The sequence below is a fragment of the Bactrocera neohumeralis genome, chromosome 4 (assembly GCF_024586455.1).
Source record: "Bactrocera neohumeralis isolate Rockhampton chromosome 4, APGP_CSIRO_Bneo_wtdbg2-racon-allhic-juicebox.fasta_v2, whole genome shotgun sequence".
In the NCBI taxonomy this organism is placed as follows: Eukaryota; Metazoa; Arthropoda; class Insecta; order Diptera; family Tephritidae; genus Bactrocera; species Bactrocera neohumeralis.
In genome coordinates, this window is record NC_065921.1 from 23,916,339 (window position 1) to 23,937,161 (window position 20,823).

The following is a 20,823-nucleotide window of genomic DNA, read 5'->3' on the forward strand; positions in this document are numbered from 1 at the left end:
AAGGCGAATTCATATTGTTTACTTTTTTAAGCCTTCAATGCCGGTTGTTGTGTTTATTAAGGAAATTTCATCAAATAAGTGTGAAATTGTAATTAATAATTAGAAACTAGTTAACAAGGATGGGCAAATATGTCTTTTGTTGAAAGAAAGAGGAACACGAAAGTGGCCACTTTTCCAATATTCCCACTAATCAGAGGCGGAAGATATTATACATCTATGCATTCTGCAACAAACTCGAGCCGTATCAAAGCAGTTAAAGGGACATTAATGGATTTCAGCTATAAGTACACGGAGTAAGTTGTACACAAAAATGCATTTTTATACTGCGATTATTTAGATATCAGCTAAACTTAATTGTGGGCCGATAAAAAGAAGCGTATTGTTGCATTTTGCTGAAGGTACGTACGAAAATCAGAGACTTTTTTTAGCAACTATCGTAAGTTTCGACGTATCATCTACACAAAAATATACTTTTGTAATTTCAACAAATATTATTATGGTTCAATTTACAGAATATACATATAAGCAAATAAGAGAATTGACTATTTTTCAATTGAATGTACCTTATCTAAAAAATTTAACTGATTAACTTTGCGGTTTGTAGTGACAGCAGCTGCGTAACAGCTGACTGTCAACAATTCGAATAGGGTAAACTTATATTTTCCCGTTGTAAAAAATGTCTTTAAAATATTTTAATGCTAAGTTTAAATATCATTAAAAAGCATATATATGTTTAAAAAACGCACTGCTTATTTCTCCAATGTTTTTTCCGTAGAAATGATAAACATTATTTTGAATTGTAACTCTATTTTATACAATAAACCACTTTTAGCATTTATCTCAAGTTGTTTACCCTATTTGCAGTGTTTACGCTAAACTCGATTTGTCAGCTATGCAGAGCTCCAATCGATAAAGGTCACCTTGAAACGTCAAATTGTGTCACCTTGGTTGCTGCTGAGCGGGCATACAAAAAGAGAATTTACCCTTTTCTCCGCTAAATTTCGCAAATTTTGGATAAATTTTCGTAATTGTTGTATCGAGTGACTCAAAGCGAAGCAGTTCCAGTGCGTGCTAAAAGGCATAAACCAACGTACGTGCGTCCAAATCTCAATACTGCGGTGTGTGCTAAACGGTTAAAGCGGCGGATGCAATCTGTGTGCCAGAGAGTAATAAAGAGTTGTTGAACAGTCTTAAGTCTGGACTCTTTCGCTGTGCTCCAGTGCAATAAATAGACCGTTGAAATTGAAACATAGTTTAAAATACTCATAGCTTAAAACGCGCTTTACAATATAACTGAAATTTGTGTACGAATTCATTGCATAAATTATTGAATATTGTTTATTCGGTTTAATTGAAAGCAAAGTAGTAAACGAAAAAATGCCAAACGAACGTTTCATTGAGCGTGGCTCACATAAGGGCAAGGGACTTGCAGTTTTCACCAGTGGTGGCGACTCACAGGGCATGAACGCCGCTGTGCGTGCGTGTGTGCGCATGGCTATCTACTTGGGATGCAAGGTATGTATTCTTTTTTACTGCCTATATTAGCAAGTTAGGTAAGAAGAGGCTGGGTTGTGGGTGTGTGCTAAAGGTATGCTTATCGGTTGTGGCTAATTGACTTTTGTACTTATGTGAATTTTGCTATCGAAATGTTTTATCAGGATAATTTATAATTAAATCTTAAGTGGTTATTAAAAGCTGTTGCGTGGTATTAATGCATAACATGGCAATGGGTTTATTTTTAGTAAATGTTTTGTTGAAAAATACCATCAAAGACGTTTGTTTGCACATAAGTGCATATATGCATGCATACATACATACTTATGTATGCATTTGTATGATTTAATTGCTTGTAATGCACAAAAGATCGTCTCTCACTTGACGTTTTCCCATTACACTGATCTGTCTCGTTAAATAATGAGTATATACAGCTGGCTAAACGCCATTTAAATTGCCTCCAATAAAAGTGAAATTACAAATATTGTTTGCTGCTAAAAATGTGAGAAATGCATGCTATCTATATTATTTTATATAATTTATGAGTTAAGCTAAATTTAATATTTGTTTTTAGTTCGATTACTCTTGTTTTGTTTACTATAACACTATTCATGGTATAGCATGCACAAATAAAATGATATAGCATATTAAAAGTATATGTATATGCGTGCATTTATGACGACATGGAAAATTTCACTTTTTAATAGTTTTGACTTTGCTGTGCCCTTTTAAAATACGTTGCCAAAAAATTATTTATTGTCTGTAGAATTGATGAAGTTTGCCATTGTATATAACACTAATTGTTTATTTTTTTCTATTATTTACTGTATGCACTTATTTCGGAGTGGTTCCAACCAGTTTTAGTTAGTAATTTTTGTTTGTCTCTAAACATATTTCGAGTTTATTTACATTGCATTATTTTAGATTAATTTGACTATTGTTTAAAAAAAATCCGAATTTTTGTATTTTTTGCCTGTTGCGTGATTCATAATTGAAAACTTGTAGCAGGTGATTTTAAAAGAATCATTCTTATCTCTGTATTTATTCTTAAATATATAATGTAAATATTTTGCAATCTTACACTGGCGTGTCGCATGTTTGCGTACAAATATAATAAAAAAAATACTATACAGTACTATAAAAAAAATAAATTTTTATTTTAAACTAGCTATATATTGTTTGCATTGTTTTTAATGTTTTTTTTTAATTTATTATGATTATTATTAGCATTATATTATTCATTTTATTCTTTATAGGCCTATTTCATTCGCGAAGGCTACCAGGGCATGGTTGATGGTGGTGACAACATTGTTGAAGCTAATTGGGCATCAGTGTCTTCGATTATTCATCGTGGTGGTACCGTTATAGGTTCAGCACGTTGCGCTGAATTCCGCGAACGTGCCGGTCGTCTAAAGGCCGCATTCAATTTGATTCAAAAAGGTACGTGATAACATATATTTGGTGTAGTTGTAAATAATTAATTAGTAAAATTTCAAACATTTTGTATAGGAATCTCCAACTTGGTTGTCATTGGTGGTGATGGCTCACTTACTGGCGCTAATTGCTTCCGTAACGAGTGGTCCGGTCTGTTGGATGAGCTGCTCGAGTCCAAGAAAATTACACCCGAGCAACGCAAAAAGTTCGACGTGCTACATATTGTCGGCATGGTGAGCATAAATATAATTAGAAAGAGGAATGGAATGTTTTTAGAAATTATTATAGTGTGTCTTATAAAAACTGTATATAGAAAATAGTTTTAGTTAGAGAGTTGTGTCTTAATCAATTGTTATTAGGGGTGCTTTTAACATTTATTTTTGCTCTTTTTATATCCTAACTGAAATATGTATTTTTATTATTTAGGTCGGTTCCATTGATAATGACTTTTGCGGCACTGATATGACTATTGGTACCGATTCGGCTCTTCACCGTATCATTGAGGCCATCGATGCCATTGTGAGCACCGCCTACTCACATCAACGTACATTCATTATGGAGGTCATGGGTCGTCATTGTGGGTGAGTTGCATGTGTTTATTTTTATTGTTATGATAATACTTATAGTTGAAATAACAAAAAAATGCAAAGCCTAACATGCTTTAATACAGACTACAACAAATTGGCATAAATCCAAAAAAAAAAAATCACAAAAATGGAAAAATAATATATGTACTTATACTAGGCCGGATAGAATTACCAAAATTTTTTTAAACACTATTAACTTATTGCCTTTAATTGACATGCGATTTCCTTCTAAACACAGTTATTTGCCTGTAGTTACTGGTATTATTTCCGAAGCTGATTATGTATTTTGTCCTGAATCGCCGCCACCACAAGACTGGCCCGAACGTCTATGCAATAAGCTAATACAGGCAAGCGAAATAAGACATACTTCACACATGCCATTTAATAGTCGAGATCAATTGATCTTTCACACTCACTTTATTGCTGACAATTTTTGATTTGCGTATGGAAAACAAAAAAAAAAATTTACTGACCTAACTCAACTGAGTCGATTGGTTCAGCATGGCCTCAAACAAAAATTAGTAAAGTAATTTTGTATATATATATACCATACATACATATATTTTATAGTCTTGCATTGCAGAATGTTATATGATAAATTGAAATAGTTTTAGTTTAGTTAACTTGCTTTTGTTCTTTGACTTGAAATGCTGGGCCAAGACGAGTTTCAAAGAGAGCATTCAAATATGTAGTGTTAGTTACACACACATATCTACTTTTGTACATGCATTGATATGTTTAAACTTTAAATAATTCAATTGGAATCAAGAATTGGCTACAAATAGTGTTAATTGAAAAATTACAAAGTGAATGTGTTAATTGAATAACATCAAAGTGAATGTGTACATACAAACAAACAAACATAATATTCTGGAATAACTTCTCTAAAGTGTTGCTGTCAATGAGTTTACTGTTAAAAATTTCATACAACCGTTTTTGTTCAATTAAACCGTGTAAATCAGTGACATTGTATTTTATCGCATAAGTGTAGCATACTTTTAGGGAACCAGCTGGTGTTAATGAAGTTTTGGGCAAGGCAAACACTTGCGTGTGCATTACAATAACATTAACAGGTTCAACGTTGTGAAAATACCAAAAAGAAAATCATAATCATACATATGTACGTATTCACGTGTATGTACTGCATATGTATATATCTTGAAGTACTAAATTGCCATACCTCCGAAGTGGTCAAATTAACGGTGATGCTGTGTTATGTTATGTATTTGTTGTTGTTTTGTTTCAAATGGTGCGTCCATCTTTCTTTTACAGCTATCTGGCACTTGTAGCTGGTCTTTCCAGTGAGGCTGATTATATATTTATACCTGAAAATCCCCCCCGCGCAGATTGGCCCGATAGATTATGTCAGCAATTGTCGCAGGCAAGAAAAATGCAAAAAAAATTATTGGATTTGTTAAATCAACACTATAAAACCATGAATGTACACAAATAATTAGAAGGCATACATGCATTTATTATAGCGACAGTCATCGTAGCTGCCATAGCAAAAACAAAATTCAAAATTTTATTATTAATTTTTGTTTTTCAAAATGAATTGGATTGATTTTATAATTATAAGCCCTATGCACCTTTTTCGATATTAATGTTTAAAGATAAATATTTAGAATTTTAAAATTATTGAGTAAATGTGTATTCGACATACATATATTGGCTCAATGAGGTTATGTTTGAAAGTTTAAATGTCAAATCTCTAGTCAAAAAAAAACTTACAAGAGTAATTTTTATGAGATTAGTGGTTTGGAAATTACTTGTATTCAGTACAATATTTGTTTGGTCACCCCTCCGTTTTACTTCGAAATACATACATATGTATATATGTACAGAGGTTTCTCAGGCGACAAAATATTATTTCCAATGTGTGATTTTTTGAAATGTTTTTTTTCCTAAAAAAAAATATAAAAAAATATTTTCAAGAATAAAATAAAAAAATTCAAAATTAATTTTAAATTAATGTGGGATTTTTCAAATTTTTTTTCTTAAAAAATAAGTATTGTAAAAGGGGAAAATTAAAAAAAAAACCAAATATAACAAAAAGATTTCAAAACAAAAAAAAATTACAAAATATAAAAAATGTTTTCAAGAAAAAATTAAAAAATTTAAAATTAATTTTAAAACAAAAATGGGGAATTTTTCATAATTCTGGTTTTAGTAAAAAATTAAAAAATAAATATTTTTCCGCGCTTTAAAAAAAATATTAATAATAACCCTCGCCGATCGAACGTCGAGATGTCCTGTTGTTGTTGTAGCGGCAGAAAACATTCCTCAAATAATTTTAAGGAATAGTGCTGAGTTGACAGTCCTTGGTCGGTAAAAAGCCGGCTCCGTTCCGGTTACTTAGACCCGATGGAGACATTATCATTTCTCTATTTTAGAACTAGTTTCTGAATTAAAATACTGTGATGATGTGTTTGTAATAGTATAATATTTAAATAGTATTTATTATTCTTTTAATATTAAAAACCAATTTGGATTGAAAAAAAATTTCCGACTTTTTTATTTTAATTTTCACTTGAAATAACCTCTTGTAAAGTTTTAAGCAAAACGGAGGCGTGACATAATCGAAACTATAGCCAATATTTTAAATTAAATTTCTCAAAAAAAAAAAACCGAAAAAGATGCTGTGCTTTTGCTGATCTCTTTAGCTCTCATTCTACATATATTTATTCGAATTGATTTTGTTTATAATAAACTTAGACGTCTTCATCCATTACGCCATTTGATATGATTTTTGCACACATTGCGATCATACGCACCCATTCAACGGTTGCTAATATACTCTGAATCCGTATATAATTGATAATTGTGTGTTATTCCTGACTCCCTGCCGCTCCGAACGCGCGCTTTTGTTCCTTGACGGGCGCAGTTGTTGTGTTTCTAGCTAATTTTTATAATATAAATAGTTATATATGCTTATCCAATGTTTTAATCTTGCACCTTAAACTGCACACCCTCTCCTACCGCAACACTTTCCACTGATATTTTATTTTTACTTTATAATATGTATGTCCAGCAACGTTTTGTATCCTGATTTTACTCGTCCTACAACTTCCTTCTTTTATTACACTCTACTCCTTACCCAGTCTGTCCTACCAGTGTGAATCCCTGTGATTGCTATATCCTTTTTCTGGTTCTTTTTAAACCCCACTGTGTTATATAATATAAAGTGATTTGAATTTTATTTCAAATATTTTTGTTAACAATTATTTTAACTATATTACACGGCGTTTTAGTTACTTAAGCTCGGTTCACATTTAGTTTGTGATTCGTATAAATTTTGGAAATTTTTACAAAATTTTTAAATTTTACAAAATTAAAAAAAAAAATGGATAAATAAATAAATTTTTAAATTTTATCAAACTTTGTTTTATCGTCAGTTGCAATTTTGAATTCTAAATTTAAAGCGCAACTAATTGTGAACCGAGCATTTTTCTACCGGCGCTTTATATTATGCTTTTAAGTTGCTTTAAGTATCTTTATATACATATATGACACCGTTATTATGTATTATTTGCATTTGTTCGTTCAACTATTCATAATGTGTTTTTATGATTCTATTTAGTTATTTAGCCATATCGGCGGCTTTAGCTAGCGAGGCTGATTTCATATTTATACCCGAGGAGCCGGTCCCTGTTAACTGGCCCGAAAAATTGTGCAAAAAAATACTGCAGGTCAGAGTGCAGTTTCAAATTGGAAAATACTACATTTTTTTTCTATAATTAATTTGCGGTTACTTGTTTTTGTTTGTTTATAAGCTGTTGTAAAATAATTTCATTTTTAATTTTGCTTGTCAAGGCTTTGGCGGGGGCTTAAACCAATTTCTGCTGCAATATCATTATATTTAATTACTTTTAGTGTTCGTATATGGCGTTTTTATGTTTGTTGTTATTTTTAAGCTAACACTTGTGCGTATAAAATAATGCTTTCGAAGCGAAATTCTTACTGGTATGGTAAAAGGTCTCGCTGTTGCAGTCTTCGTATACTAAGTTATTCGTTCAAAATGTGGGTTTTGGGTAAATTTAATGTTGTTTTCTTTTTTTATTTTGTGCGTGGTATTTAGTGAACTTGAAAATCAAATTAAATTCTAAATTATTTTACATGGTATATCAATCAATGCTATCTTCGTACATACTTTCACACACGCTCTCGTACTCGTTGTTGCTTACATCGTATAACGCTCGCTATTGTGGCATTATTCGCATACGCAATACTCAAAAGTTTTGCTTATTTTGTATATACTCATATATTTTATTTGTCATTTTGTATATACTCATTTATTGTATATATATCAATTCATTTGATTTATGGCATATACTTCATCTTAAATTTCAATTTCATCTGGATTTCAACCGCCATTCTCGTCTTCAACGCATTTCTTAGTTTTAGTTGTATTTTCTTGTCATTTCCCGTTATTTTATACCATTTATTTATTGAATTTGTACATATATACTATCTACATATAGTTATGACACAGACATTTTCATATTAATGCTAATTAACAAAAATTTTTTTATAAAAATAATTGTCCTTTAAAAGTCATCGAATTATGTGATTTAAGCAAACGTACAAACTATAACGCCGTATACAATTTCGATATTTTTTTCTATATTTGCAAAATTAAAAACTTAGTAGTGAGTTTGAAGTCATGCAACGGTTTAAATTGTAGAAGTTTTATTAAAAAAAAAATTTATAATATAGTTTTTTTATATTATTTTTTTAAATATTCATTTTATTGACGATAGACTTTTAATTAATTAATAAACAAATATTTTATTTAGTATAAATAATTTAAAATAAATAATAATATAATAATAATAATATAAAAAAATAATGTTTTTTGTTTACTAAATATAAAAATATAAAAAACTACTATTTTTTATGTATTACCATTTTTTATATTTTTGCTTGAATTTTTTTAAATATTAAATTTATTGACGATAGGCTTTTAATTAAAAATATCCAGATATTTTATTTAATTTTAAATATTTTTAGAGCTATAAAAAGTATTCGATAATTAAAAATAATATTTTTTTTTTATTATTTAAAAATATAAAATATGTACATATGTATATACTATTTTTTATATTTTTGCTGCTTTAGAACATAAATTTTTTATCAATTAATGTTAAATTAAAAAACTTTTAATTTTTAACAATTAAAATATAATATTTTCTTATACAATAAATAAAAAAGAAAAACCCTATTTTTTATGAAGAAAAATATATTTCTTCATAAATAAAATAACACTAAATAATTTTCTATAAAAGACAAATAATATTTTTCTTGAAAAAAAAACATATTTTTTTGCTTCTTTAAAAATATTTTTTTATCAATAAATGTCCAATTGAAAAAAACTTTTACTTTTTTACAATAAAAAAATGTTATTATTTTATTTATGATAAATATTACAATTAAAAATAATATGTTCTTATACAATTAATAAAACAGAAAAATAATATTTTTTATGAAGAAAAGTATATTTTTTGAGCCTTTAAAAATACATGTGAAAATATTATTTATCAATGAATGGCCAATTAAAAAAAAACTTTTACTTGTTAACAATTAAAAAATGTTATTATTTTATTTATGAAACACTATAACAATTAAATTAAAAAATAATGTTTTCTTATACAATAAATAGAAAATGAAAAACTATATTTTTTTATGAAGAAAAGTATATTTTTTCATAAATAAAATAACAAATAAAGTTTTATGAAAGAAAAACAATATTTTTTATTTATTATAAAAATAAAACAATATTCTTTATGAAGAAAAATACATTTTTTTATAAATAAAATAACATTTTTATTACAATAATTTTTAATAAATAAAATAATATAATTCCTTTTGTGAAAAATTAAAAAAAAAAACATAAAAATTCATAATTACAAAACACATTATTTTTTAACCGTCAGTTAGTAAGTTAATCATCAAAAATGTATCTAAATAAAAGCCTCCGAATTTTATTTATAAAAAATATACTTAAAACATTTATATAAACTTTAGTTTATACTTTAAGAATAAATTCAATATTTCCGTTTTAGACATTTTTTACAAAAAAAATGTATCTTACTTTAATTATATTTTATTTATCTATTCGAAATTGTATAATTTGAAAATAAAAAATAATTGTAATTTTTTTCGATTTTCGAAAGTATAACAATACTAATAAATTTTAATTTAATAAAAAATTTATAATTTAAGTTTTCATAATTTTTAATTAATCTTATTTTAGTATAATTATAATTTTAATGTTAATTTATTATTATATTTTTAAAATTATAATTTGACGTTTCAACAAATTATAATTTTTTTTTTCATACAAATTTATTAATACTATGTTGTTATACTTTCGAAAATCTAAAAAAGGTTTTAACAATTAGTTTTTATTTGTATGTAAATACAGTTGTATTTATAAAAATCAAAAATTTATTTAAACAACTTATGAATACTGTATTGTTATACATACACATGTATTTTTGAAACACGAACAATTTTTTATAATTATTTTTTCTTTTCAATTTATAAAATTTTATTCATAAAAATCTAATATTAAAATTTTAGTTATAAAAATTAATTTAAAAATCAGAAAAAAAAAAAATATTTTCGAAAAAGGGAAATGAAAGGATTTCAAATTTAGTAATTATACAGAAACAACTTTTTATGAAAAATAAAAATTAAAATAATTGATTCAAATTTTATAAAAATTAATTTAAAATACATAAAAAATATTTCTGGAAAGAAATAAATGAAAAAATTCCAATTTTAGTAATTATAAGAAAATAATTTTCTATAAAAAAATATAAAACTTTTTTTGAAGATATTCATAATTTAAAAAAACAAAGAAGCTCAAACTCCACTCATTACAATTGCTTAAAAATTATAATAAACCGTTAGCATCACTCTCACACTCGAAACTGTAAATTAATTGCACACGTTAACATACATATAAACCGACCAAAAAAGGACAATTATTCATTCATAAATTAACTTGTACATGTATCGCACACTAAATGTTCGCAAACATAACGGTAAATTTTGCGAAATTTTCACTAATTAAGACCTTTTTCCGAAACGCGTTTTTCCAACACGCCAATTTCGAACCAATAGGAGCGTAATGCCGGTCAACGCTTGAACATCATTATCGTTGCCGAGGGTGCCATCGATCGTGAAGGCAATCCCATCACCGCTGAGGATGTGAAAAAGGTGGTTGTTGACAAGCTGCAGCAGGACACGCGCATCACTGTGCTCGGTCACGTGCAACGTGGTGGCAATCCCAGCGCCTTCGATCGTGTTTTGGTGAGTACTTGCCATAAATAACAACAAAAATACATTTAAATTTTCACATACGCTTTCTCTCGCAGGGTTGCCGCATGGGCGCCGAAGCTACGCTGGCACTTATGGAGGCCACTTCCGACTCGGTGCCATGCGTTGTCTCATTGGACGGCAATCAGGCGGTGCGCGTGCCGCTGATGGAGTGCGTGGAACGCACCAAGGAAGTTGCACAAGCGATGGCGGAGAAGAACTGGGAATTGGCGGTGAAATTGCGCGGACGCTCGTTCGAACGCAATTTGGAGACCTACAAGATGTTGACACGCCTGAAGCCACCAAAGGAGCTGGTCGAAAGCGGGCGGGTGAGTTGCGATTGCATGCAATTTTAAAGTAATTTTAATTGTAAAACTTCTTGTTGTTGTGAATATAGCAGGGCTACCGTTTGGCGGTCATGCATATTGGCGCACCCGCCTGCGGCATGAATGCTGCCGTACGCAGTTTTGTGCGTAACTGCATTTATCGTGGCGACACCGTTTTCGGCGTACATGACGGCATTGAGGGTCTCATTGCTGGCAACATCAAGGAAATGGGCTGGTGAGTGTAACGGATAGCACCATTAATCACACAATGATTCCTAATTGTATTTTCTGCTGTGCGTTAGGTCTGATGTAACCGGTTGGGTAGGTCAAGGCGGCGCTTTCCTCGGCACTAAGCGCACGCTGCCCGAAGGCAAGTTCAAGGAGATTGCCGCACGTCTTAAGGAATTCAAAATCCAAGGTTTACTCGTTATTGGTGGTTTTGAGGCCTACCATGCGTGCGGTCAAATTTCCGATCAACGACCCAACTATCCCGAATTCTGCATCCCAATGGTGGTTGTACCGTCAACTATTTCGAATAATGTTCCTGGCACCGAATTCTCGCTCGGCTGCGATACGGGTCTTAACGAAATCACCGAAATCTGCGATCGCATACGTCAATCGGCGCAGGGCACAAAACGTCGTGTCTTCGTCATTGAGACAATGGGCGGCTATTGCGGTTATCTCGCAACTTTGGCGGGTTTGGCTGGTGGTGCTGATGCCGCATACATTTACGAAGAGAAATTCTCCATTAAAGATCTGCAACAGGACGTCTATCACATGGCATCCAAAATGGCTGAGGGTGTGCAGCGTGGTTTGATTTTGCGCAATGAAAAGGCATCTGAGAACTACAACACCGATTTCATACATCGTCTTTACTCGGAGGAAGGCAAGGGGCTATTCTCATGCCGCATGAATATCTTAGGTAAGTACGGAAATATTTTTAAATGTGTTTGAACTAATATATAATTTTTATTTTCTGTCTAGGTCACATGCAACAAGGTGGCTCACCAACACCATTCGATCGTAATATGGGCACCAAAATGGCGGCCAAATGCGTTGAATGGTTGAATGATCAAATCAAGCAAAATACCAAACCCGATGGCACTGTACGTTGTGAGAGCAACGACTCAGCCTGTCTGCTCGGCATTGTACGTCGCCAGTACCGTTTCACACCGTTGGCTGATTTGATTGCTGAAACTAACTTTGAGTGAGTAAAGTTTGCCGAGTGTCTTTTATACTTTCGTAATTGCTGTTATTATATTAAAAAAGGTTGAAGTTTGATTAAAAAAACGAAAAGACTTTTTCGACTACCCAATACAGTTATACCTTGAAGAGCGTATATAAAGTTCGGCACGAAGTTTGTAATACCCAGCAGGAAACGCTAGAGACTGTATAAAGTAGATATATATTTAAATGATCAGCATGACGAGCTGAGTTTATTTAGTCATAGCCATATCAATATTTAGCTGTATATGTACGTCTGCCCGTCTGTTTGTCTGTATGTATGCCTCAGTTTTTGAGATATCGGTCTGAAACTTTGTACAAGTCTCTTTCACCCTAAGCAGCCGCTCATTTGGCGGTAGAACCGATATCGAACCACTATAGCATATAGCTGCCATATAAACTGAACGATCAAAACCAGGTTTTTATATGGAAAACTTTTTTATTTGACAAGAAATCTGTACGAAATTTGGCACGGAATCGTGTTTTAGGTAACGCTACAAAATCCGAAGAAATTGTCTAGATCGAACTATTATAACATATAGCTACTATACAAAATGAACGATCAAGAAAAGTTTTGGTATGAAAAACTTTTTTATTTGATAAGATATCTTCTCGAAGCTCATCACTTTTATTTGTCTAAGTCAATGCTACAATCTCCAAATAACTTATTCAGATCGGACCCCTGCAGCATAAAACCGTCATACAAACTGAACGTTAAAAATTAAATTCTGGTATGGAAAACTTTTTTGTTTTACAAGTTATCGTCATGAAATTTGACACAGGTTATTATCCAAGTTAATGGTACAATCAATGAACAAATTATTTAGATCGAACCGCTATAGCATATAGTTGCTGTACAAACTGATCGATCAAAATCAAGTTCTTATATGGAAAAATATTTTATTTGATAAGATATCTTCACGAAATTTGGCATGGATTAGTGTCTAAGGTAACGCTACAATATCCGAAGAAATTGTCTAGATCGGACAATTATAGCTTATAGCTGTCATACAAATTGAACATTAATAATTAAGTTCTGGTATGAAAAACTTTTTCATTTGACAAAATCTCTTCTCGAAATTCAGCACTGATATTTGTGCAAGTCAATGCTACAATCTCCGAATAAAATTATTCAGATCGGACAACTGCAGCATATAGTTGCCAAACTGGCCGATCAAAATAATACGATCGTATATCGTGTACGAATTCTTCGTATTAGCTTCGGTGCAACTGAAGTTTTTCTGGTTTTTCCTTAATTTAGTTGTTATATTACATTTTACTTTTTTCTTTACAGGCAACGCATCCCCAAGACACAGTGGTGGCTGAAGTTGCGTCCACTGCTGAGAATTCTAGCCAAACATGACTCTGCCTACGAAGAAGAGGGTATGTACATTACCGTAGAAGAGGAGTGTGCTACCGATGCCGTTGCTTAAGTATTGGCTACAGCACAAAATAGTCGTGTAGCAAGTGACCAACACACACCCATACACACTAAAGTATATGTTACTCGTATTAAAACATCGCCAGTTGCAATAAAGTATAAGCTACCGAAAGCGTCAAAGTTTGAAAGAAAAACAAAAAGCAAAACATAATCATGAACAAATAAATACAAAAGTAAATAGTAAACATACATACATATAAATATATTTATCTCATCACATGGTGCTTTGTTGGCGTAGCAAAGTATGTCATTATTTTATTTAAATAACTATTATGTTAAATACATTTACAAACATTTAAAAACTACACACACACACACACACATGTACACATAAATTTGTTTCATAATGTGAAGAAAAAAAAAAATACACTTGAAAGTTGTTAACAAAAAAACTCAGGTTCTAGCACAATTCTACACAAACTCTGTTTAATGTTGAGTAACAGTAGAAGCAACCGAAAATGTATATTTTATGTGCATCAAAAAACAAAAAAAATATCGCTTTATGGCATTAATATTTCCATGATTTTTTGTTTTTTTTTTTATTTTATTTTTAATATTTTCGCTAATTTATCTTTAATTTTTAACTTTCGTTTTGTCACACTCCTTGCTTGAGTAGCTGCCGCTTATTGTAGTATTATTATAATTTTTTTTTGTTGTCTTGTTTAAGTTCGGTGTGACGTTGCAAACGAAAGCAAAAATGATATTAATTTGTAGTTCCATTACTTGAAAAGTATAAATAATGTTGTAGCGCAAATACTAAGAGCAAAATATACAACAATTTAAACATCGAGCAAAATATACAAAAAAAAAAAATATATATATATAAATCAATCAATTAAATTCAATAACTTTTTGTTGTTGCAATTGTCATGTATGTACTTCCTGTGCAGACTCTACGAAAGGGCTTTGAGGTGCAAACCCACCCACCGCTGCAACCAAAACATGCAGAAATTAACTACACAACAACACAAAAACCTAACACGGTACATATATAACGGTAAATTATTAAAATTATCGACATATCTGTGGCTGTGTGCTTATATTACCCAAAAATCTCATTTAAACCTAACAGTTTTATTGGTAAACACAAGCACATCTACATAATTATATGCCTAAAACTCAAATAAATTTAATTACAAAATCGAATCTAACGAAATGAAACAAGAAGAAGCGGAAGCAAAACTCAGATTCATTATTCTGTGCATTCTTTGTGCGGTGTTTGTTGAAAATTTAATTGTAAAAACAACTAAAATAGTGAAGAGATTGCATCCACCTGCCTCCAAACCAATACATACATACAAAAATACCGTAAAAACGAATGCTTTTTTTATTTTATTCTTGAAAATATTTTTTTATATTTATTTTTTAGGAAAAAAAACATTTCAAAAAATCACACATTGGAAATAATATTTTGTCGCCTGAGAAACCTCTGTACATATATACATATGTATTTCGAAGTAAAACGGAGGGGTGACCAAAAAAATATTGTACTGAATACAAGTAATTTCCAAACCACTAATCTCATAAAAATTACTCTTGTAAGTTTTTTTTTGACTAAAGATTTGACATTTAAACTTTCAAACATAACCTCATTGAGCCAATACATATACATATGTCGAATACACATTTACTCAATCATTTTAAAATTCCAAATATTTATCTTCAAACATTAACATCGAAAAAGCTGCATAGGGCTTATAATTATAAAATCAATCCAATTCATTTTGAAAAAAAAAAATATACAACAATTTAAACATCGAGCTATAACTGTTTCATTAAATCAACTAAAAATAACGCTAGCGTTTGGAAAAATCAAAAGAAAACAAAAAAAAAAAAATATATATATATATATATAAATAAAAATATATATATATATATAAATCCTTCTGCTCATATGTATGTCTATACTTACATGCAAATCAATTAAATTCAATAACTTTTTGTTGTTGCAATTGTCATGTATGTACTTCCTGTGCAGACTCTACGAAAGGGCTTTGAGGTGCATGCAACCTAATAAGCAGAACTTAACTACACAACAACACAAAATCCTAACACGGTACATATATAACGGTAAATTATTAAAATTATCGACATATCTGTGGCTGTGTGCTTATATTACCCAAAAATCTCGTTTAAATCTAACAGTTTGATTGGTAAACACAAGCACATCTACATAATTATATGCCTAAAACTCAAATAAATTTAATTACAAAATCGAATCGAAATGAAACAAGAAGAAATGGAAGCAAAACTCAGATTCATTATTCTGTGCATTCTTTGTGCGGTGTTTGTTGAAAATTTAATTGTAAAAACAACTAAAATAGTGAAGAGATTGCATCCACCTGCCTCCAAACCAATACATACATACAAAAATACCGTAAAAACGAATGACAACTTACAAAATGGAAACTATTAATACTTGTATTACTATAATTATGCATTAGTATTTTAACCGTTGTTATCATTCTGCGTTTGCGCAAAAAACCTACGGTACATATACAAAAATGCAAAGCATATATTATGACGTGAATAAAAAAATAAAAAGAAAACAAAAAAACAAGCTTACTTTGTTCAATTATTTAATTGGCGGCTAAAGAGAAGCACTGCGCTAAACAGCAGTGAAGTAAAAGCTTTTTGGTATAAAATAAGGAAAAGCGTTAACATCGATCGCAAAGAGCTATAATACTCTCCACATGTTCATACAAGGGTATAAGAGCATATTCATCATGTTTTTCATCGGTCAGTTTGTGTCTCATCTATATGCAATAGAAGTTCAATATCAGCTTTTAAGATAAATGAACATTTTCTTGGGGAGAAAAAGTGAAAAGTGTGAACATTTTCAGATCGATATCTCAAAAACAGGGACTAGTTCGCGAATATACAGACAGAAAAAATTTATATACTACAGTGGGCAAAAAATAGTAAGACTTTTTAATTTATAGTATAATTTACACGAAAACCCATTCGTCGAAATATTTTTTTAGTTAGTCATTAGTGTTTAGTATATCTGAAGTACATAAAGTGCTTTCGGCGACTTTTACGATTAGCGAAATTATTCAACAAAGAAGTTCCATTAAATTTCTGGTGCGGAAACGTTCAGCATGTCGGAAAAGGACCCGAACAAGTGTTTTGATTGGTACATATTATTCAAAGAATGTCGAAAACATCAACTGATGATCAACACATCAATAAAATAAAGGAATTCGGTGCTTGACAATCGACGATTAACAGTCAGTGATCTTATTGGCTTCTTTGAAATATCGGAAGGATCAGCAAGATTGTTTCTAAAATCATTTATTATATCTTTATAGGATCTCCGATGTTTTCTCCTGGGTGTTACAAAACTTCATGGCAGTTTAAAAATATATGTAGCTTGAATTCGTTGGCCCCTATTCTGATTTCCCAAGTTCAAGATCAAGTTGGGGATTCACACATTTGATAAGACACCATTTTAAGCCACACCAGATTAATGCCTTTACAATAGATAAGTCGAACATCAATGAAAATATTGGTATACAACTATATGCCCTATTTGTGTTATATGTGGTATGTATCAACTCAATTCCCAAACATGGACGAAATCGGTCGGAGTTTCCTTTTTAAAGCTCACAGATACCGAATATGAAGACATCAGTATCTATGACATCAGTATCCTAATGAAATCAAGTGCGTATATCTTCTCATATTAATGTGGGCGGTTGTTGAAAATGGGAAAAATCGGTTCAATACTTCTTCCCCTGGTCTCCTTATAATGAATGTGATTTTCTATTTTATGGTTGATTGATTATACCAGATATCTTCATAAAATTTAGTAATAGCATTATCTTCGATGTAGTTTAGTGCCGAAAAAATGCCGTTAAATCGGTTCACGAACTAACAAACAACCATATACTCAATGAAAGAGAGGGAGAGAGGGGTGTAGTGACAATTTCTCCCAGGTTTAGTATTCTCAGCAGAGTCCGATGCTCTTTAACCTTTTTTTTAAGACTTTTTTATCCAATATTATATAATTGCTTTCGTAGTTTTAGATGACTGTTTGCCTAAGGAATAAAGTAGTCACCATGTTCTTTTAGTCCCAATATACTCTATATAGTGACTTCCGGTTAATTTTGTACCAATATAGCGTTCAATATGTAATATTTTTATATATATCAAGTGTACACGTTACTTTAGATATACTGTGTTGTTGTTAGATATTATGGGGGTGTTACGTTCGGCTGGAATTTCCTTTCTTTACAGGTTTTCCGGTAGCTACCTATTATTCTTTGCCAAATTTCAATATTTTTACTGTTTTCGATGTGCCAAGGAGTAATGTGCCAGATTTATTTAGATATATCAATATTCTTTAAGTTATCTGTTGCATGCGCAGAGGCTTTGGACAGAAGGTATCAGATAAAATTTTCTCGTCATGGATATATACATATGTATTGTATGTAGATTAATTTGATTGCTTCAAAATGAAATGAGGTTGAAAATACCTCAAACATGAGATCATAACGAATAAATTGGGTTTAATAGCTATACTAACTAAATTACTAAATCTAGATAATTAAGCACAGTCTATTTAATGCATCGCTGTTAAAACATTACACAAATCTAAAATAAGTTTTATTGCCAAATGCGGAATAATAAAATTTAGTAATGACTATTGAAATAACGATCTGTTTCCAAAGTAAGTAAATATCTGTTTAAACTTCGGAACGTGCTTCTGATTTAATTTATTTCATTCAATAGAAAATGTTCATTTTATAAGTCACTTTACAGCAAATGATCGTTATGCCATAAGCTTATTATGTAATACGAGCTTAGGTGGATACGCCAATGAACCACAACATGGAAGCAACACAAAATATTAGGTAGTAAAAATTTATAGGCTGCTGCCAATGTCATGGATATAATGGGTTGTCAAAAAAGTCTTGCGGTATTTTTATTGAATTTTTTTTTTATTGAAATTGAAATGAATTTTTGATGACACATGCCCAGCTCTTGATCGATGCTACGGCTGCTACTATGCCGGTCTCTTTCGACCAATTCAGCGATTTTATCGCAATTTTTGACGACAGGCCTTCCGGAGCGTGGCGCATCTTCGACCATCTCTACACCAGAACGAAAGCGTTGAAACCATCGTTGTGCGGTGGAAATGAAAACTGTATCGGATCCATAAACTGCACAAATTTTATTGGCGGCTTGAGATGCATTTTTGCCTTTATCGTAGTAGTACTGTAAAATATGCCGTATTTTCTCTTTATTTTGCTCCATGTTTGCGACGCTATAACTCACGAACGACTTAAAAGAAACGACAATCAGTCAAACACGTGTTAGCGCGTGAAATGAGCTTTCCAAAAAGGTATAGCATGACCCGATGCGACGAATAAAACTAGAACTACGCGCTTTCAGCGCCAACTAGCGAAAATACCGCAAGACTATTATATACTAATATTTCGATAGTTTTCGACCGTTCGGACACAGGATAGGAGAAATGGTTTTGAGAGAGATGCTTGCTCAAATCTTGTTGATATCTTGACGGAATAATGTGAATGCTGGATATACACTTGATATGTCAAGATGCAATCTGGTTAGGTGGAAGTTTATACTAGTACAGTATATTCATAAGTATATAGAAAGTTGTGGAAGGGTCACCTTGAATTTCGAGGAAATTTGAACTCCTATTTAATATTTCTGGGCACCAGTTCGCTTTCAACTATGTCTCTCTGTCATTTTTAGCCAAGCAGACAAAGGCTAGAGAGATGTTCCAAGAACCGATCGTTATAGCGCCATAATAACCGACTATTTGATGGCTGAAATTGAAGCTCGTGTGTTCGGTGACATTTGGTTTCAACAAGACGGCCGCATTTCACATAGATCGCATCAATTAATGGATGTATTGAGAGAGCACTTAGGTAACATCAAGTTTTGGCCCGGTGAATGGCCAGAAAGATCGTGTCATATCACACGACTTTTTCTGTAGCGATATGTAAAGTCTAAGGTCTACGCGGTCAAGCCAGTTACCAGTCGAAATGCTCGAACGAGTCATCGAAAATTGAACTCACTGGACGGACCATCTGAGAAGTAGCCGTGGCCAACATTTGAAAGAGATAGTCTTCAAAAAATCAATCCGAATGAATGATCTGTCGAATGATAATAAACATTCTCCATTAAATTTGAGGTTTCTGAGTTTTATCTTTAAAATAGTAGAGAACCTCGGATCACCCTTTATAAAGATTACATCTTTCAATATAGTCAATGTATACGACATTCCTACAGTTCTCATGGACGAAACCCAAGTCCACTATATGATGGATTGATGGAATGATCTCTGATGCTTACAAACATTGATATATCGTCGGCAGCTATGATATGGCCAAAGGTCTCATATAAAGTATAAATTCTTTGGAGCGATAGTATGCGGCATCCATCACTCATAGAGCTTTTTCTTATCTATGTATGTATATATTTATTTAAAATGTAAAATACACAAACAACTACATGAGTAATACGAGCTTAATATTTATTGATTAGAGAGTTCCGACATAACGGATCTGAGCATGAACGACTCATATTGATGCAACTGATGATACACACCCCTCTCAGTGTCTATCAAAATGTCGATTAGAGTTTGATTGACTGATGAATGAAACCCATATCTCGTATTACAGCTATGCATGAACAGTTGAGTCGACAAAAAGCTTGCAATTATTATTTTAGTAATCCTTTGTCCAAAGATAATTAAATAAATATTTCTAGACTAAGTCATTCGCAGAGAAATGAAAACACATCTGTCGGTAAACATATGCACACCGCCATATATTTAAATATTATTAATTTTTAAAGAGAAACCCATTACAGCTTTGGCGACTGCCGGTCTCTGAGTCACTCAACAAAATCCCCGATACGATTTTTATTTATACACATACGAGTTCATATATATTTACATAACTATAAAATGCGATAAATGCATTTTTCTTACAAAATGAGCATATAAGAGTCGAGCCCG

The 20,823-nt window shown here is 31.3% G+C and overlaps 1 protein-coding gene across 7 annotated transcripts; it reads left to right on the top strand.

Moving 5' to 3' along the window:
- Positions 1–98: 98 nt before the first annotated feature.
- On the top strand, positions 99–16,389 carry LOC126757483 (ATP-dependent 6-phosphofructokinase). 7 transcript variants are annotated; one of them, XM_050471422.1, is made up of 13 exons: positions 99–293; positions 865–1,515; positions 2,751–2,934; positions 3,004–3,161; positions 3,355–3,509; positions 4,788–4,896; positions 10,644–10,832; positions 10,898–11,167; positions 11,236–11,399; positions 11,467–12,086; positions 12,149–12,371; positions 13,683–13,771; positions 15,808–16,389. In XM_050471422.1, the coding sequence occupies exons 2-13, from the start codon at positions 1,378–1,380 to the stop codon at positions 15,825–15,827; spliced, it is 2,319 nt and encodes a 772-aa protein (XP_050327379.1). In that variant the 5' UTR covers positions 99–293; positions 865–1,377; the 3' UTR covers positions 15,828–16,389. The 7 variants fall into 7 exon arrangements, with proteins under 7 accessions (XP_050327379.1, XP_050327378.1, XP_050327375.1 ...); XM_050471421.1 differs by lacking the exon at positions 15,808–16,389 and adding an exon at positions 14,720–15,144 and having other exon boundaries at positions 100–293; XM_050471418.1 differs by lacking the exons at positions 4,788–4,896; positions 15,808–16,389 and adding an exon at positions 7,096–7,204 and having other exon boundaries at positions 100–293; positions 11,239–11,399; positions 13,683–14,619.
- Positions 16,390–20,823: the final 4,434 nt, after the last annotated feature.